At 37.5% G+C, this 20,854-nt stretch overlaps 1 protein-coding gene across 4 annotated transcripts in view; it reads left to right on the forward strand.

The window, feature by feature from the left end:
* GPC5 (glypican 5) overlaps positions 1–20,854 on the forward strand; it is a 1,174,820-nt gene that overhangs the window by 584,438 nt on the left and 569,528 nt on the right. Inside the window, exons 7-8 of one of the 4 annotated variants that reach the window (XM_045839277.1) lie at positions 12,821–12,980; positions 14,612–14,727. In XM_045839277.1, coding sequence (XP_045695233.1) covers positions 12,821–12,980; positions 14,612–14,673 — 222 coding nt within the window. In that variant the 3' untranslated portion in view covers positions 14,674–14,727. Of the gene's footprint in view, positions 1–12,820; positions 12,981–14,611; positions 14,728–20,854 lie in introns of those variants that run through there. The other 3 variants (XM_045839279.1, XM_045839276.1, XM_045839278.1) reach the window with 3 other exon arrangements.

Raw genomic sequence — 20,854 nt, forward strand, 5'->3', positions numbered from 1 at the left:
AGGCCTAACTAAAGAGATACACGTTTTTGGATATGTTCAAAAAAATTTTCCTTAGTGATAAACCATACCAAGAATAATACAAATTCACCCTGGCTGGCGTAGCTCAGTGGATTGAGTGCGGGCTGCAAACCAAAGCATCACAAGTTCGATTCCCAGTCAGGGCACATGCCTGGGTTGTAGGCCATGGCCCCCAGCAACTGAACATTGATGTTTCTCTCTCTCTCTTTCTCCCTCCCTTCCCTCTCTAAAAATAAGTAAATAAAATCTTATAAAAATCTTTAAAAAGAAGAAGAATACAAATTTACTCAGTGCCTAAGAAATGCAAAATATGGAAATTATTTAATATCTGATAATTCTTATTCAGAATGTTCTCTAATTTCAATTACAGATGAACCTGGATCAATAAGAAACCTGAATGGTTTCTGTCTCACCACAGTTGTAGGTGCCACTATGTATATGTGATCTGTGTTTGTGTATATGTTGGTGAACATGTAACAGTGATTTAGAAAAGTACTAATAATTTTGCTTTGAATAAGATACGGACAGAACAATACTTCTTTTTTTTATTTTGGGAAGAATAATTGTTATACATCATATCCTACATAATAATATGTTCGGCTCTGAGAAATTTGCACTCCACATCTACTTATTCCATGAAACATGCTACATGTTATTAATTTACTTACAACCTCCACTTTCCACCTCCTCTCCCCCTATTCTCTTGCCACAGGGTCGTTATGCATTGCTCACTCACAACCATCCTTGTTTCTTCTCCCCTCTGGCCATTGGTCCTCTGTGCCTTTCCAGCTAACTTGGCATAGATGATTTTACAGAAGGCTCTGACACTAACTCAGGGGTTGTCTCGTAAGAAGGGTTCTTTCTTTACTTGCCAGTCCTTTTCAGGTCCTTGGAGTGTGTTCATGTAGACGTTGTACAAGAACCACTTGAGAATTGATAATATTTGGCATTTACCCTTCCTATTTGGGCCCCACCATATTTCTGAATTCTATTTGAGGTCATGTTTATTTCTATTCTATTGCTGCACCTCCTTGTTGTCCTTGAGTTTTAACTCTCCTGTGAGGTCTACTTTAGAACTGGACTAGGACACACATTAATTATAAACTTACCTGGAGACTTTTGGCATGACAGCTCAGAATATGGGACTGGTCATGAGTTGGGTGTAAGGATCAGGCACTGTGAAAGAGACACATACAGAATTTGATTATGGGAACAAGAGCAAATGACTTCTTTGCAATATCTCAGGCCAGAGAATTATTGTAGTTAAGTATTTTCTAAGTGCGGTATTCTATTCACAAAATCACAAGACTTTTATAAATTGCCAGACTGCTTTGCATAAACCAAATGCCAACAGGACAGTGACCTTTCAAATTGCTGGCACAAGAGAAGCCAAGATTGGAAAGCTCAAACTTAAAGCAAACACCCACAAGAAATCCTATAGAAATGACTTCTGGTCAGCTTAATGTAACGCAACATGCTATAAAATGCATTTGGCTTTTTAGGTGGAATAGTCTAGAAAGGTTTAGCTGCTTTAGAAAATATAAATCTGGAGATTTGTGATAGTTAGTTTTTGTGGATAAACTATTTTATAAATTTGAAAAAGAGAACTTGGGAAAGTTTGGTATTCGAAAAAATTGTAAAAGATGATTGTAATCATGAGAAGATGGAGATAGGGTGGAGTGTGTTGGGGTAGAGATGGGAGTTGAGTTGGAGGTTTGGGAAAATGGAAGTTACACTACAGAAAAATAATGAGAGTATCTTATATAGTTTTTTATTACATTTATTGGGGTGACATTGGCTAATAAAATTATATAGGTTTCAGGTGTACAATTCTATAAATCATCATCTGTACATTGTATTGTGTGTTCACCACCCGAAGTTAAGTCTCCTTCCATCGCCGTTTATCTCCTTTTTACCCTTTTCTACCTCCCCTCACCCCCTTTCCATCTGGTTATCACCATGTTGTTTGTGCCTGTGAGTATTTTTTTTCTTCACCCAATCCCTTCACCTTTTTCACCCAGCCCCCAGCCCTTCCCCCTGACTGCTATCAGTCTGATCCTTGTATCTGTGTATCCATTTTTAAAAGTTCTCATTTGAAATATGGTATAGAGATATTTTAAAAATATATCATGAGAAATTTTGAATCAGAATTCTAATTTTAAAATGGTGTGAGCTTCTGTTGTTTCCCTATTTCTCATGTATTTCTTTAGAGTTTTCAGTTAGACTTATGAAAGTGCAGATACTAATTACTTTACAACAAAATGAAATTCCATACTTATGTATGAATTTGCATGTGTATGCATGGTGGGATAAAATTAGGTATATAGATGTTCATATTGAAAACAATACAATAATTAATGAATGATAATACAAGAATCAGCACTATGTTTTGTATACTCACAACTGTAAACCTAATTCTGCCCCACCCTACTTATAAACAAGTTTTTTCAGTCTACCCTTTTTAAAAATATATTTTATTATTACAGTTGTCCCAATTTTTCCCCTTTGAACCCTCCACTTGGTACCCCCTTCCCGCCAGCAATCCCCCACCTTAGTTCATGTCAATGGTTCATGCACATAAAGTCTTTGGCTACTCCATTCCCTATACTGTTCTTAACATCCCCCTGCCTATTTTTTGCCTACCAATTTGTACTTCTTAACCCTGAACCTTTTCCCCCATTCTCCTTCTTACCCTTCCTGGTGATAACCCTCCAAATGATCTCCATATCTATGATTCTGTTTCTATTCTGCTTGTTCGCTTAGTTTGGTTTTTAGAGTCAGTTGTTGTTAGATGTGAATTTATTGCCATTTTAATGTTCATAGGTTTGATCTTGTTCTTTTTCTTATATAATTCCCTTTAACATTTCATATAATAATGGTTTGGTGATGATGAACTCCTTTAGCCTTACCTTGTATGGGAAGCACTTTACCTGCCCTTCCATTCTAAATGATAGCTTTGCTGGACAGAGTAATCTAGGTTATAGGTCCTTGCTTTTCACCATTTTGAATACTTCTTGCCAGTCCCTCCTAGCCTGCAAAGTTTCTTCTGAGAAATCAGCTCAAAATCTTATAGGAACTCTTTTGTAGACAACTATCTGTTTTTCTCTTGCTGCTTATAACTCTCTCTTTAACCTTTGGCATTTTAAGTATGTGTCTTTGTGTGCTCCTCTTTGGGTCTATCTTGTTTGAGATTCTCTGTGCTTCCTGGACTTGTATGTCTATTTCCTTCTCCAAATTAGGAAAATTTTCTTTCATTATTTTTTCAAATAAGTTTTGAATTTCTTGCTATTCCTCTTCTCCTTCTGGCAGCCCTATAATTTGTATGTTGGTATGTTTGAAGATGTCCCAGAACCTCCTGAGTCTATCCTCATTTTTTATTCATTCTTTTTCCTTCTTGTTGTCATGATTGAATGTTTTCTTCTTCTTTACAGTCCAAATCATTGATTTGATTTTTGGCTTCATCCACTCCACTCCTGGTTCTGTGTAGATTTTTCTTTTATCAATTTATTGTTAATTATATTTTATTGATTGTGCTATTATAAACTGTTGCTTGTTTGAGAGTATTTAGGAAGTTGTGAAGCATGAACCAAGACCAGCCATTCATATGGAAAAGTGGCTTGGGTGGGCCCATAAGTTGGATGGGGCAGAGTCTCTGGGGATCTCTGAGGCAGGTCAAAGAGTGATAGCCAGGTCGTTGGAGTCTCAGACATGGCACCAGCTTGCCAGCTCTGTGGGGGGAGAGTTCAGAGAAAGGACTATGGCCTCTGCTCCCCTTGATGCCAAACAGTTCAGCCTCTCCCTGTATGCCACTGGTGCCTTTCAAGCTGCTACCATGGTGCTGGAGCTCAGAGAGAATGAGTCTGAATGGGTGAGTCTGTGCTTGGGTTCCTTAAGAGGGACTTCTTTGAGCCCTAAATGTTCCTCCCACCAGCTCAATCCTCACTGGGTTTTGCAGCCAAAAGTTGTGGGAACTAAATCTTCCTGGCACTGGCATTGTGGGCAAGGGGACCTGGTGTGGGACTCCTCACTCCAGAGATATCCCTCTTGAATTTTTATCCACCACACATAGGTGAGGGACCAGCCCATTCCACATAATGCACCCCTCCTACCAGTCTGGATAGATGTGGTTTCTTTAATTCTATAGTTGTCAGACTTCCATTGAACTTGATTTCTGGTGGTTCTTGGTGATAGTTGTCCTATATTTTAGTTGTAATTTTGATGTGGTTGTGTTAGGAGGTGAGCCATGTCTCCCTATGCCACCATCTTGACTGGAAGTTCCTGTATATTTTTCTTTATTTCACTTAATGTAAATTTTATTTCTTCCTGGGTCTTCTTCATATGCTGTTGAAGTACCCAGTGATTGCTTTGAGCATCCTCATAACCAGTATTTTGAACTTTGCATCTGATAGGTTGCTTATCTCCATTTTGTTTAGTTCTTTTTCTGGAGTTTTGTTCTGTTCTTTCATTTCTTCGTCTCCTCATTTTGGCAGCTCCCCTGTGTTTGTTTCTGTGTATTAGGTAGAGCTACTTTGACTTCTTGTCTTAGTAGTGAGGACTATTATAGAAAAGCATACCTCTGAGTTGTATGGGGCAGAGCCCAGGTAATCACCAGGGAAGGGCAGCCCATGTCCCCACCACTCTGTGGTTCTGTATGGGAGAGGGCTCTGAGAGGGGACAATGCTGTGCCTAGCCTCTGGAGTTTTGCCTGGGAGGAATTTGTCCCCAGGTACTCTCCCCAGTGCGGTCTCTTCAGTTTCTTGAATATGCCTCTAGTGCCCTTCCAGCTGATGCCTTGGTGCTAAAGCCCAGAGAGAATGAGTCTGCATAAATCCTAAATCTGTTGCAGACCCTTTAAGAGCAGGCTCCTAAGAATCCCAAAGTTTAGTCCACCACCACAACCCCCACTGGTTTTTACAGCCAGAAGTTATGGGGATCCATATTCTTGGTGCTGGAACCCTGGGCTGGGTGGTCTTGAGATCCCTCACTCCTGAGGCATCCTTCCTGATTTTTATACACCACACACGGGTAAGGGACCACCCATATCACGTCTCCACATGTCTCCATGTGTCTCCGCATCACTGCGCATCTCCATGCCTCCACGTCTCCTCCCCTCCTACCTGTCTGGATGAATGGCTCCTTTAATTCCTTGGTTGTTGGACTTCTATGCAGCTTGATTTTCTGACAGCTCTGGGGGATATTTATTTTGTAGTCCAGTTGTCATTTTTTCTGTAGTTGTGTGAGGAGGAGAGATGTGTTTGGAAGTCTCCATCTATTCTCTATTTTTAATTACTTTTATTGTTGTTCAATTACAATTGTTTGCATTTTCTCCCCCCCAACACCACCCTCCTCACTTCAGCCAAACCCACCTCCCTCCCTTGCTTCCACCTTCCCCCTTGGTTTTGTCCATGTGTCCTTTATAGTACTTCCTAAAAATCCTTCTCCCTACTGCCCCCCAGTCTACTTTTAGAATGTATTCTTTAAAGATGTTTTAGTAATGATTAAATGAAATTACAGTTTTTTCTATATCTTTAGTTATCTGGTTTGAAACTTTTCTGTCAGCATTTTGATTTTCACTTACACATTCTCATCAATAGTATGAAGTCACAAAAAAACAGATTTTATCCTATCTTTGCATAAATGACTAGAGGCACATATATGATGACTAAGAGTTTCTTAGCACATTTTTTCTTATATATCTGTATAAGTGATTGTAAGAGGATGGAGGAAATATTTTAGAGCTATGTCATTGCATACAGGATTTTGAAGAGCATTCAATTGCTCTCGCATTTGGAGATTTTTGAATGTGATGAATATGTTACTCTTTCACAGCAAACATGTTGTGCATGTGGCCCACCTGTGGCCAGATTTCATTGTGTTTGAAAGGCTATTGCCACTGTGAGATATTGCCAGACTGTTAATAAAAAGCAAACTGAGTCTACAGAGGGATTAATTCACCAGCTGAAAGAAATACATTTGCCTTAGAGTCATCAGATATTCTACCCACCAAACTCATGCTCTAAGATAGCATCCCTAATGAGCTTCCTACACCAATTAAACATAAGCAGGAAGCATCAGTCATCACAAATGACTATTTTCAGCTAACCAGCTAGCTACCAGCACAAACTGCATGGCATTGAGCAACACCCTAAAAGGTTTTTTTTTTTCCACTCTATTCTTACTTTGTTGGCTTCTCAATTTTATGGATGCAATGTCTTGGACAGACACTGTAAATGAGCATAGTGCTTTATAGTATATAAAGTGCTTTCCTTTGCATTATTATTCAGTAGCATAAAATGAGTTTTAATGGGCTGAAGTGATTTGCTTAAAGGCACACAATTAGTGTGTGGCTGGAAGTCAAATCATGCCCTTTATGAAATTGTTCTATAAATAGGTAAGTATTGATCAGCTTTCTACTCTTCATGACGGGGTCCAAGTGTTGAAAATGTCATCATCTTCTCCTGTGGGCAAACTCAGAGGGAAGGCAGGATGAGGATGGAGGGGGATGTTTTTATGCCCATTAATGAGCACTTGCAATACGCTAGCAGTTTACAAAATTTAACCAAAATAATAACTCACAAAACCTTCCAAACAGATATTTTTTCTTCCCTTTTACAGATGCAAAAATTGTAAGCCCAGAGAAGTAATATTAAATTTGTTTGGGGTTTTAAGTTTTGAAAAAATCTTATATGCTCTATATTTTATGAATATATTCAACAGCTAGTTACATGCATGGAGAAAATAGAGAGACATTTGTTACAGGATGGGGCATAAGTGTGTCTGCTGTGATATCACTGATTTTAATGTGGCATTTGGAGAAACTGGCTTCACTATCATTCTACAGGCACTTTGTTTGTGAATGTTCCTTTAAGTGTGTACATGTGGAAGCCCCATTGTTTTACTAAAGACATGTCAGGGAGGGCTCCTCTTTGATGGAACTGGTTTCAGAGTAGAATGGGAAATAGTACTTGCCATTTGGGTGAAGTGACCAGAGCTGGGGGGTGGGCGGTGATTTGCACACTGTTCCCGTGGGACTCTGGGGGAGGGGAGGACTGGAAAGGATTGATCCCCTTCCCCCAAAGATCAGGGGAGAATTTCATTACTGATGACACAAATTCTGAAACTAAAGTTCCCTGTAGACTCTAGAAAGAATAATAGTATTTTTGCACAAATCAATGATTTAAATATATTTGTACATATTCATTTAAAAACATAATCAGAACTTCCCTTTTCTTTCTAGTCTATAGGAATTAGTATGGCAAACAGATATATTTGGGGAATATTTCTTGGCATGATCTTTCAATGTCAAATTTTTGTTCAAACAACTTTGTAGATGGTTCCAGCTACTCAGGAAGGAGATTTTTTAAAAAAATATTTCTTATTAAGGATTAAACAGAAAAATAATTTAGCAAGCTCACAAAACTAAGCCTTTAGTCTTCCTCCTTTTTATCTGACTTGGTATTATTTCTTTTCATTTAATTCTAAGTCATTGCATGTTCATGAATGACAAATTTGAAGTAAAGTAAAGCATATACTGAACATTTTTTAAGAACTAAAACCATGCCTTCTCATTTATATGAATGTACATTTTTCAATATACATACATATTGCATAGTATGTGCTCAATAAATGTCATTGAGTGAATAATGAATCAATCTTCTGCTCAATACGCATAACTCCAAATGTTATTCTAGAACATGATGGCCTGCAAAGATTTGAGTAAAAGTATTATAAAGTGCATTGGAGTTCTGCTGGTGTGGCTCAGTGGACTGAGTGTGAGCCTGAAAACCAAAGGGTCGCTGGTTAGATTCCCAGTCAGGGCACATGCCTGGGTTGCAGGCCAGGTTCCCAGTAGAGGACGCATGAGAGGCAACCACAGATTAATGTTTTTCTCCCTCCCTTCCCCTCTGTCTAAAAATAACCAAATAAAATGTTTTTAAAAAGAGCATTGGAGACAGGGTAAATATAATAAATTTTTCCAAATTTTTAAGTAAATAAATTAAACCATATTTATTTAGCATCCACAATGTGGAAAGCCCTGTGGTCATGCTGGGGAGTACAGAAGGATTAAGTCATGATCTTGTCTTGGAGAAACTTACCCTTAGCCAGAAACTTATAGCCTATGCCCAAATAAGTTAATTGTCAATGAATGGTACACAGATTGAAAAGATCAGAGAAATATGTATGGACTTGGGGAAAAAGGTATTTGAGTTTAAACTTGAAATCAGGTATAATGTGATGGGTTGAGGAACAGAAAAGAGGGTAATCTACATGGAGGAAAAATAAGAATTGGAAGTGAGGAGGCTTTAAAGCAAGCATAGACAATATTGCAGTTTCTCCGAGAGAATGCCATGTGGCAAAATTTAGGTGCTGGGAGGGCTATGTTTAGACATAATTTTTCTAAAAAGTATATTGTATGGGATCTTGACTGTAAGCTCAATTTGAACTTTTGGGGGGACTTCAATTGCAGAAGTATGTCAATGGGTATAAGTGAGGGAAGGGGTTAGTTTGCTTAATTAAATTTGGAATCTCAACTGAACAAAATTCCTCATGAGTCTTTAGTTCATGGATATCAGGACGGGGCCATAGTGTGCATTTCTCCAGCAGTTTACCACCATATGCCTCTCTGTGCCTCATCTATCTGGACTGATATCTGTGGTCCAGACACATGTTGGGACCAGTGGGGTTCGATAGTAAACAGTCGCAAGGAGAGTTAAGGCAGAGAAATGGCACAGTGGAAGTACTGGTTAGGGGATGTAACTTGGTGGTGGTAGGTGGGAGAGACTGACGTCCCCTGCACAGGAGGGAATGGGAAGACACATTAATAGTGGAGGTGAGAGGTTCTATTTTAATGTACAAAGGGGTGGAGTGCATTTGATATCTAGCTGCTGCTTAGAGATGAACTACAAAGTAACAAGGGCTGCAGATAAAGGCTTGAGGGTAATTTGTATACAGATGAGATCAGTCTGTCCAGATGGATTCTCAGAAAGAGACTGCAAACAACAGAGGATTTACAACGTTAATTGAAATTTCTCCTCCTCCTCCTCCTCCTCCTTCTTCTTTGGATGTGTGGAGAAAGATGACTAATTCAGAAGAAATCAAACATAGTTTAGTCCCAAAGACGTGGGATTTTGAAGAAGGATCTTACTGTGAGAATCCTATTATTTTTTATTAGAAATTTCTTGGGAATTTTCACAAATTATGTTACCTTATGCTTGTGAGAATAAAGCGAACACCTGTGGATGTGTGATGATTGAGAAGGAAGACAGAACATTGTAAGGCAGAACCTTCGTGCAGAGGAGACAGGGGTGTTGATCCTCCACGAGGGGGTGGGGTTATCGGGAGTCTGGGGTCATGGATCAGATGAGATCATGGACACACCTGGAGAAGTTGTGTCCATTTCTGGGGGTATAATCTTCCCAGTAAGGTATCGACCTTGGATATGTTGACCATTTTGTTCGGAGGAATATGTCAGGGCAGGGGTATCAAAATCATTTTCATCAGGGGCAACATCAGCCTTGAGGTTGCCTTCAAAGGGCTGAAATAATTTTAGGACTGTCTAAATGTAACTACTCCTTAACTGTTAAGGAGTTGAAATTACATTCGGCCCTTTGAAGACAACTGCAAGGCTGATGTGGCCCTGGTGAAAGTGAATATTATTTATACCCCTGTGTGAGAGAATCAAAAGCAACTAGACAAAAACATTGCCCGAGACCTGAGGGGCCCATTTGCAACTTAGAGAGTGAATTCATTTTCTGTTGCCGCACAATAAATCACCACATATTTAGCAATTTAAAAATTCCATTTATTGACTCCTGTTCCATGGTTTGGAAGTCCCCATGGGCTCCCTGCTCAGGGCTTTCTGCTTAGGGGCTCCCAAGCCTGCAGTCGAGTTGTCAGCTAAGCTTGAGTGGGGGGAATCCTCCTCTAGGCTCAGCTGAGTTGTGGATAGAATTCGGTTGTAGGACTGAGCTGGGTTCCTCGCCAGCTGCGAGGTGGTTCACTCTCACTCCTGGAGGCTGCTAGTAGTTCAGTTCTTTGCCGCAGGACTTCTGGCAGAATCTCTCTCGGGCCCTCTCAGGGCACTGATGTTTACACTTTCAAGGCCAACAGCATGATCGAAAAAGTCAGATACCCCTTCCTCCCTCTGCAAGCTTCACGTCTCTCTGATTTCTGCTGATAGCCAGGTAAAACTTTCTGCTTTTAAGGGACTCATGTGACTATATTAGGTCCACCTATATAATCTCCCTTTAGATGAACTCAAGGCCAACTGATTAATAACCTTAATTACATTTGCAAATTTCCCTTTGCCATGCACTGTAGTGGACATGACAGAGACATCATATTCACAGTCCCAGGGATTAGAATGGGAAATTTGGGGCCTAGTTTACAGTTCCACCCACCATACGTATTTAAATTAAGTTAACATATAGTTTTGTATAGTTCTCCTTTTTAAAAAATGAAATATCTAAGATATATGTGCATTCATATATCTTAGATATTTCATAGGTTCATAGGTCACTTCAGTGATCTAGAAAATAAATGTAGAAAACAGAGCAAGTTTTAAAAAAAGTTCTCGATTATCTTTATCAATCACTATAAACAAATGAATCATTCTCTGAAAGTTAATATATTTGATTGCATTCACCTAAAACCAGTTTCCTAAAGTGGTAAGTTTAGTTTGCGTGCACTATCTTGTGGTTTGCATTTTTGAGTTCAGACTCAGTGGGCTGGGTCTTTGGGACTGGCACAGAGCAGCTGTTCTTCCTGAGTCTCCATCTTTGTTTAGCCAAGCTCCCAGAAACCACTGTAGTGATAATTAGGGAAGTAAAGGGAAAGTCAAATTGAAAGGGGAAGGTGTTGGGAAAGAACATCACAGGCCAAAGGGAATAATAACCCATCACCAGAAAGTTGGATTTTTGTTGTACTTGTCAGGTGATTCTTAGAACAATTTTAACCTAAGTCATGTAATTGAATTCTTTATCAAATAATTCTTCAATTAATGTGCTGTGGGCATTTAAGTAATATTATATAATAAAGTAGATAATAATAACAATAAAAATATATTCATTTTTAATATCCTAACACTAGGCAGAGTATTTTATGTGTACTTTCTCTCACAATAGGAACAATGGCCCAGGTATATTATTGTCCCTATTTTAGATACAAGGGAGCTGAGTTAATTATTCAGTAGCCTGCACAATGCCCAATGTCTCACGGTTAATATATGTCAGAATCAGGATTCAAATATAAGGATGTTGGACCTCAGAGTTGAAGACCTTTATGATTATGCTAACTTGCAAAGGGTAAATGTTATCAAGTAATACCGTTATCCATCCTTTCCATGTTCAGACTCTGAAGTGTTACACGCTATGTTATATATCCGTATCTTCTCTGCAGGAAGAAGCATGCACACCTGTTCATTAAACGTAGTAACTTAACATTGCCTAAATCCCCGTGACCATCCTTCTTTTTAAATGTAATACCTATTAATAAATATGGGGAAATGCTCTTACATAGAAATAAATTCTGATAAGAATTTAAAAATTACTGTTAAGTTGTTTTAGCATTTCATTTTTGTTAGGGAAAATACAGTTTAAGGAATTGTAATATTTCAGAATTTGTGGCGATTTTTTTTTTTACTTTTGAAAGCTGGTGAATTGTCAAAGTGTGGTTGCTTAGAGTAAATGTTCTTTGAATGCTAAACATATCTGTCTTAGGTATACTAAGAATATTTCACTCTATGTTTTTCAATATGAATTGCTCTCTTTGGGCTCTGAGTTTAATTATTGTCTGCTAATCATTACTATTGTTTAGGAAATCCCTGAGAAGTAACAACCATAATACATTCATAAAATACCCTGAAATTCTAAATGACCATTAGGTGTTCTTTATGAATGAAATGTACCATTAGGAGGTACATTTCATTCATAAAGTAGCAGTACCCTGTAGTGCTCATGCTCAGTCACATGTTCTCCAAAACTGCCTGAGAGGGCTAAATATCACATATTGGATCATTGTACTGAGGTTTTGCTTTCAGTGAAACATTCTATTATTTATAACATCACCTTTTTGAGAAGGAGTTCAGGCATTTATAATATTATTCAAAAGTATTACCAGCACTCCCATGCTCTAGAGAAAATGGCTATTCTATCTATTTTGCTCATAAAAAGTAAATGAAATACTTGAGAACCAAGAAGTTGGTAGAGTTACTTAAGTTATCTGTAGAAATGGAAATAGGACTTAAGTCTTTTATTCCAAGGTTTAGTTCTGTGCGGTATGCATTGGACTATGTATTTGATCTAAGAAAGTTTAAATAAGCTCAAAATGTGTAAGTTCAAAATTCCAGATTCTTTTAAACGAATCTTTTCGGGAACAATAGTACCATGTTAGTAATCTACTGTTTGAGAAATTTTGGATTGTTGGTTTAAAAACAGCACAGTACACTGTGAAGGGAGTTGTGTTGTATTGGAGTTGACATCATGCTTAAATATTATCTACTCAGAAACAAAGGAGTCTGTAGCCAAACTCTCCATGAGCAAGAAGACCTGGTTTTATTTGCTTCCCAAAGCTTTAGCACAGAGCGAATATTCAGGTCCTAGCTCTTTTGGCTGTAAGACCTTGCTTATTATTTGTTATTATTTCAGTGTTTTTTTCCACTTGTAGACTTGATTTGGTAAGGTGTCTACATTAAAATAGTGGGCCTGCATAAGAAAATAATTCTAATTTCTTCATAGGTTCCTGAATAGCATTCTTAGATGATTTGAATTTGCTCTGAATACATGCTTTTTGTATTCACATTTAGCTCTTACAAGGCAGGTCCCCCAAACCCGACAAGTGGGAGCTGCCCGTGGGCAGCGGCGGCGGCGGCGTGGCTGAGCAGGTCAGCGGGGACTGTGATGATGAAGACGGTTGCGGGGGATCGGGAAGTGGAGAAGTCAAGAGGACGCTGAAAATCGCAGACTGTAAGTGTGTGACGCTAAGACCATTCCTAAGGGACTGATTTTGAAATATCAGTAAGGATCATTACTGCCGTGAATTTAAAGAGAGAGAGAGAGACAGTGAATTTAGAAGCATTCAAGAGGAGTTAGAAATGAAAATGATCCTGTTTTCAGTTATTTAGGACGTACGCTCTTGGGGTTTTCTTTATTTTTAACTTACGGCTTTGAATGGAGATCACATTTTTGCATGAAAAACTAGTGACTGCTTGCTCATCTGTTCTAAGATTTATATGTTTGCAAGAGGGATAATCCTTAGGGCATGAAATAACTAGTAACTAGCATGATGAATATTGAATGTATATTGGTAATTAATGTGAAACTAGAATGAACAAGCCCTACTAAAAAAAAACAAATGCTGCATTTTAATATTATCATGCCATAATATCAAAATATTTTATTTTAGTAAATACTCATCATAGTTAAATTACAATGAAATTAGTTAAGAATATGGTTAGTGATAGTTAAAAAATAAACTACTTGGAATCACTTGTGTAGATTTGGTCTTCCAAAAATGCTCACCAATCATTCACTTTGTTTCGATTCTGTGGGTTCGATAAGCAATTCTGTTACAGCTGGCCTGGTCAGTACCACAAGAGATGGAGCTATCAATGTTTTTTTAAAAAATCACCAAACACATTTCATCTTCCTGTGTTAACATGTGAAATGAGGAAGATAGGTGCTCTACCCTTCATTGCTGTGTGCCTGTGTTTGGTCACGAGGGTGAGACGACCAAAGTTAGCAGCTGAGAAATAAGTGTGACACGTAATGTACCCAGAGCAGCTCTTGGTTTGTCTGGGTCACACCAACACCTGTGCCTGTGCGGACGCAGGTCTGACCGTCCTCCTCTTAGCCCCAACGGGTTACTTTGGACCAGGTGGGCCTGTCCTTCCATCGAGAGGGGAAGGACTTATTTACTTTCTAGTTCTCTTGTCGTGAGTTTGGAGCTCTTCCAATGCTTCCAGCAGCCACGCCCCGTTCCTCCCAGGATCTTCTCCACCAGCTCACCATCAGCTAAAGGAATGGAAGCCAGCAGAGGCGCAAAATCAAAGGGACGATTAATTTAAAGAAATGTGCTTTTCTGTCGAACACAGTAATAACTGTAACATGGAAGGTAAGCGGATGGGATTTCGTAACTTGGAGCAGCCATCGAGCAACAACCCACGAAATTCCTCCATGTGTTAATACAATTTCCTGGTGAAAATTAAACATCGTCTTCTCTTGTAGGGACAGATAAGGATATGTCTTCTTGTTACTGGTTTTAACGTAGTTTCTCACAGGAAGGAAAAAATGAAATCAAAAGGGTTTTATTAATTTTTTTTACTAAGAGTTAAAATGTCCTCCACTGTATTTTGGAATTATGATACTTGTCTATTAGGGTTATTTGAATAATCTCACGTTTTCATTCTATCTTTAGTATTGATGTGTGCTATAATTGTATTGCCTTTGAATATTAAGTCATAAAAATTATTACAATGATAGCTTAGGTTGACATTTCATTTTAATATAAATTGTGTGTGTGTGGAATTAGTAATTCTATAGAGATTTTTTACTCCTAAAATTATTTATAAGCTGAAGGACTTGTCATGTATTAATAGGTGCCCCTTCTTGGCTTGGTTCACAAGAGAAGTGGAGAAAATGGAGGATATTCAGCTGCTAATAGTTTTCTTCTAGAACCATACTTGTCAAGGTGGAAGAATGAATGTTTTACTTCAAAACCCTGTTTTCAATTACCGCCCGAATGGAGGGGTGTGAGACAAGCAACTCTCCACCAGAATTGGGGAGATTTAGGACATACATGGTTATCAGCAAGCCCATATCTGCTATAAGTGGTTTACCTATTATGTTGCTACGAGTTTATAGCTGTTGCTGCCTTTCAATTTTTAATAAGTGGTTAGGGAAGCACTCTGGAGAGCAAGCTGAAACTCAGAGCCACAGGGAGGGTAGCAAAGGGCAGGTCATGTTTCTATTTTCATAAGGCACGATACTATTTCTCCCGCGTTTGACTAGCATGGTGTGTTGGTAAAACAAATTAACATAGATTTTACACGTCTATTTTACACGTCTTACTGACTTTAGAATATTGTCCCGCAGAAAGTTTAGGAGGGTGACTTCTGTGTGTAGAACGTGAAATGCACCACGACTTCTACCCTACGTTGATGTGTATTCTTTGCAGAATACAACATAGGCAGAACGCAGTTCACTCGTCACCTAAAAATAAATTTATTCGTTTATTTCTCTATATAATTATAAGGAGTAAGTGCGCCATGTGGCTTTGATGATTTTGCTTAAGTTGTGCAAATGTTCAAGTTGCAAAATATTTTACTAATCAGATTATCACTTACACTGATTTTCTCTCCCTGGTTTGCTCATGTTTGAGTCAGGCAACAGGAGGGCCTCTACACGTCGACTGACGAAGTTTCACAACCAAAGCACTTATGTGCCTTTAGGTATCATTGCGTTTTCATCACTAATGATATCAAATAATTTAACAGTGTTTTAGCTTTTTAAACTATGTTTATTTGTATCCCACCTGTAGACTATGATTAAATGTGAACTTATGTTGCTCGTAAAATGCAGCCATCTATACTACTCTGTCGTGTTCAGTCTTAGAAAATTGAAAATATCTCCTTATGTCAGGAGAATGAGTTTAAAATCCTCATGTTGCAGAAACTTATTTTATATTTTTATGGTATTGACTTTGGCTCACTAATACAGGTAGGTATATTTCACTAGCAACCTGAATCGTGGGGTTGGAATGGTTTTAAACCTTCCTTTCCACTCGCCTCTGCCACCTGCCATCCTCTCAAAGTAGCTAACTCTGTAAGTTCCAAACACCAGTGGAAAAAACTCTTTTAGCCATGCTGAGCACACCGTCACTACCATCAATACTTTTATAACTATTTGACTATTCTTGTAATGTCCCCAAATTCTGATAGTTTCGAATGTTGAAAAACAAACCAGAAGACTACTAAAGACAGGCTATAAAAATCAATGTGTATTTTTGAAAACTTGAAGAAGCATTGCTTGCAGTTCTACATGATAATATAATTTAATTTGCAAAACTCTGTTTTTTTAAAAATTAATATATAAATCATGAGAAAATTTTGATAAGGTTATTCACAGTAATAACCTCAGGCAACATGAATTTAATCACAAGTTGATTTAGATGCCGATTTTCAATAATAGTAGGGTAATTTTAAGTCTTTGAATATTGTCACATTCATGATTGTTCATATAGTATTATGTAGCATGTTTAGCCATCTTAAAAACAGTATTACTTTAACTGAGAAGCCTGTAAGTGAAAACTAAGTCTGGTGAGGGTGAGTCTATATGACTAGTTTCCCAGGGGCATTCTCAACACCCTCCTGCAGAATAGTTACAATGGGATTGTGAAGACAGGTGTGGTCAGAGCACCATCACAGCAGTCTGATCCCTAGGGGCTCCTGCTTTACTTCCTACTTGGTCACCCCAAGTCTTTCTTTATAAAGACTGTTTGTAATTAGGTTCTTCCTATCTCATGAGTCATTCTTCCCCTTCTCTTTAGTGTATTCTCTTCATCTCCCCACATTCTAAATATTTAAAGAATTCAGGACTCAGAGCTCAACTATTCCCTGTTCCACATTCTGCCTATTGCATCATAATAGCACTAATGATAGGGTGCCCTAGTCCACGGATATACTCTCTGGTTTAAAAGCATTCCTCTCTAAGTGTTATCTCAAATGGTAGGCTGAGGAAAGCAGAAAATGTTCCATTTAAATGAGATTTAGAAATAGAGGGATAACAAGTTGGAATATCAAGTTACTAGATCCAGAAAAAAACTGTTGATTTTTTAATAGCATAGAATAAATAGAACTTGTCCACTCTACTGTTTATGTTGTACTTTGGATTTGTTACTTAGTAACTAACCTTGGATCAGCCTCTAGCAAATACATCTACATCATGGTACTAACAATGACCTTGGAAGAGAATAGTATATTCCATGTTCATAGTAAAATGACCTTGGAAGAGAATAGTGCATTTTACATGCATAGTAAAATGAAAATACTTTTTTAGTCACTGAAAAATAAAGGTTCCTGATTTACACTTGACCCCTGAACAATATGCATTTAAATTGTGAAGGTCCACTTATATGCAGATTATTTTCAATAAACACATACAGTACTGTAAATATATTTTATCTAATTTATGATTTTCACAAAAACACTTTCTGCTTATTTTATTATAAGAATACAGTGTATAATACATGTAGCATACAAAATATATATTAATTAATTGTTTACATTATTAGTAAGACTCTTGGTCAACAGAAGGCTATTAGTAAAATTTTGGGAAGGAAAAAGTTATATACGGATTTTCGACTGCATGAGGTTTGGTGGCTCTAACCTTCCTGTTGTTCAAGGATCAACTGTATTTAGTAATATAGGAGTCCCTCCTTATCCACAGTTTTCTTTTGGGGGGTCAGTTATGCTGTCAACCACATTTTGAAAATACTCAATGGAAAATTCCAGAAGCAATTCATAAATTTTAAGTTGCATGCCAGTCTGAGTAACATGAAGAAATTTCGCATCACCCTACCCCATCCCATGGGGGTTGTGAATCATCTGTTTGTGCAGTGTGCCCATACTGTGCGTGCTCCCCACCCATTAGTCACTTAGGAGTCAACTTGGTGATCAGAGTGACATTTGCAATATGGCAGTGCTCTTGTTCCCGTATCCCGTATGCTAGAGTCATACTACATCGCGATGCCTAGTCATCCACCTTGCTTCATCTCATCACGTTGACACTGTGTCGTCTCACATCCTCACAAGAAGAGTGAGTGCAGTGCAATATGACATTTTGAGAGAGAGACATCAACTAACTTTGTCACAGTATACTGTTGTAAGTGTTCCATTTTAATATTGTTATTGTTAATCTCTTACTGTGCCTAATTTATAAATTAAACTTTATCATAGGTATGTATGTCTAGGAAAAAAATTGATCTATAGGGTTTGGTATTATCACTGGTTTCAGGCATCCCCTGGGGTCTTTGAAGGTATCCTTCATGGGTGGGGGAGAACTACTGTACAGAATTGTAGAGTGAGTGCAATTTCCTGGCTTTTTCAAAGTTATTTTCAACATAAATTACCTTCATTTCTAAATTTCAGGGAGGCATAGAGGTTAGAAAGGACACAAAAATGCACAAATGACATTTTCTTTAGAACATGCAATCTTTATTTCTCTTTTCAGAACTACTATGACTATGTAAAGTCACATCATGTAAATTAGTTTGTATTATATTATATTGTCTAGTATATGATTTTAAAATTTTCAATACAAATTATTTCAAGCTGGTAGTGCAAGCATATAAAACGTGTTTCCATTAATAAGAGTTCCAAACATCTATATTAAAAGTATGTGTATTCTTTATAAAATTAAAGTTTTACCAAATTTGATTAAAATAAATTATATTCAGCTTAATTTGCATAGTGTTGACAAACATCCCATTAATAAATTAACCTGAATAGAAGAAAAGGCACTGAAAATAACTAAATAGCTTGTTGTATTTAATTTATTCAGTTACAGTAAAAATCATTTTTATAAGGCTACTTAGATTTGAACCTTTGTGACATAGTGAAAATAATCTTGAATAATGATCTGTACAGGGTAAGGCAGAAGCGGGTTTATACCTTTTCATATGGAAAATAATACAATAATTAATAAATAATAAAAGAATAAACTGCATTTCATGTACTCACACTGTGAACCTACTTTTGCCATATCCTGTATTTTACGAGTGCCTAATGCTGAAAGATTATGTAAAACCATGCATGACAAACTAATAGAAAAATTCACAAAGGAGCACTTCCTCATCCTGTAGAATATCCAAAATAATAAACACTTTGAAGTTGGCATCCACTGCAGTTTTTACACTACTGATAAAAATTATAATGAACAAAAATGAAATATATGTCTAAGTTAAATACATTTCAATTAGTATGTAAACATTGTGACTATTATTCTGATTATACGTTTCCATTTTGGCGTCTAAATAATTCAGACTCATACTGGCTGCTTGCTATTTTGTTAACGAGATTATTTAATGGATTCTGGATATCTAATAAATCATCTAAAATCATCTTTCAGTCTCTTGAAAAATTGTATATCACATTCATGAATATGAATAATAGAATTGAAATAAAAGGGTTTGTCCTTGAATGCCCAAGGAATGATTTTCATTGCTTTGGCTCAGGCACAGAATTGATGCTAAATCACCGGGGCGAAAAGGAATGACTTATTATTTAAAGCTTAAGGAGCCTTCTCGCATGCATTCCAGATCAACCATCTAATCTGAAAAAATCATAATGAAACCTATGCCTCACCAGAGGGCATAAAATAAAGCTGTGGTCTGTTCCATCTGGAACAAAGTTAAGAAGGGCTGTGTGATCTATGGAAGAAGTAAAAAAGTAAAACTTAAGAACGTATCAGATATATTTTATCATGACTAATCCAAAGTCACATAGGTGTCGGTAAAGCCAAAATCCAACCATATTCATATTCAGGTCTATTTTTATATCATTTTGTTGCAAATAAACAGAATGGTTCCCAAAATGGCTGTAGTCTCCCTCAGGATTAGTTGATAAAATACATCATGTCGGAACAAATTGGGTATACTTTAAGCTCTTTAATAACTTCCATACTTCTACTGTGTAGAAAGAATAGTTTCATATGGCTTATTGACCCATTAAGTGCTCACTAACTGTAAATAATTAAAATAAATCATAGAGCATGTGATCTGGGCCCAGAGCTTCTCAAACTCTCTTGTGTATACAAAGGTATACACACAGCTCTCTTGGGCTCTTGTTACAAAGCCGAGTGGGACCTGGGAGGTCTGGGCTGGGCACCCTTTGTGTGCTCCCAGACAGAGCTGTTGCTGCTGGTCTGTGGGCCATACTACAAGGAGCAAAAATGTATGCCCTTGCTTATCACAGCGCTTGTTCATTAATATCTGTAAAATACACCTCAGGGGAGCAGCATGAACCCACAAAATGCTATCTCCCTTTCTATGTTAGTATTACAAGAAAGTGTTGTAGACACGAGGATATTAGGGGCTATAAAACCATTTAGGCTGGGAGTGGTGATTATCCCATATGATTTTTGGTGTTGGTCTCAGTTTGATTGTGTTTAGCCTTGAGTTTACTTCATCTCTATTTTTAAATGATATTTTCTTCCTTTTCTTCTTATTTTTGATAACTCTCTCACGAATTTTTCTAAATGTGATTTATGTTTTGGTGTTTGATATATATATATTTTAGCTCATTTTGAAATGGCACATGAAAATCATGGTCTAGATTTTGAACATGTCTTTCTAGCATGCTTTCACTGTAGAAACAGTAGCAGAACACTGTATTTGTTATGACCTTATATGGGAGTTGATTGCAAAGCTTTTCTGTTGCTTATTTTTATGTAAATTTAAATTTTCTAAATTTGTAGAAGGAAGTTTGGTGCAAATAGAGTTTCTAAATTTGAGTTCACACGCCCATTGTTTTCATACAGTGTTAAAAAATGTGGTGACTAGTTTTCTGGACTATTCTGGCTTGCCCCCTCCCCTGTATTCATTCAAATTTTTTATTTCCTTACTCCCCATTGTTCTCCTCCCACTAATTCTTGATCCCACTTCCAGCAGTTCCTCCTCAATGTAGACCCCTCAAAGATAAGAAAGGCTTGCCAGATTAGTTTTAAGAGCTTAAAAGATTTCACAGGATCCAGCCCCTTCAGCCATGTACCAGGGTCTTCACACTCTTGCACTGCTATAACAAGCAACTCTTCTCCCAGTTCTCTGCTGACTTCAGGGAGTATCT

This window comes from Phyllostomus hastatus, unplaced genomic scaffold (assembly GCF_019186645.2).
Source record: "Phyllostomus hastatus isolate PE091 unplaced genomic scaffold, TTU_PhHast_1.1 phas_contig_29, whole genome shotgun sequence".
NCBI lineage: Eukaryota > Metazoa > Chordata > Mammalia > Chiroptera > Phyllostomidae > Phyllostomus > Phyllostomus hastatus.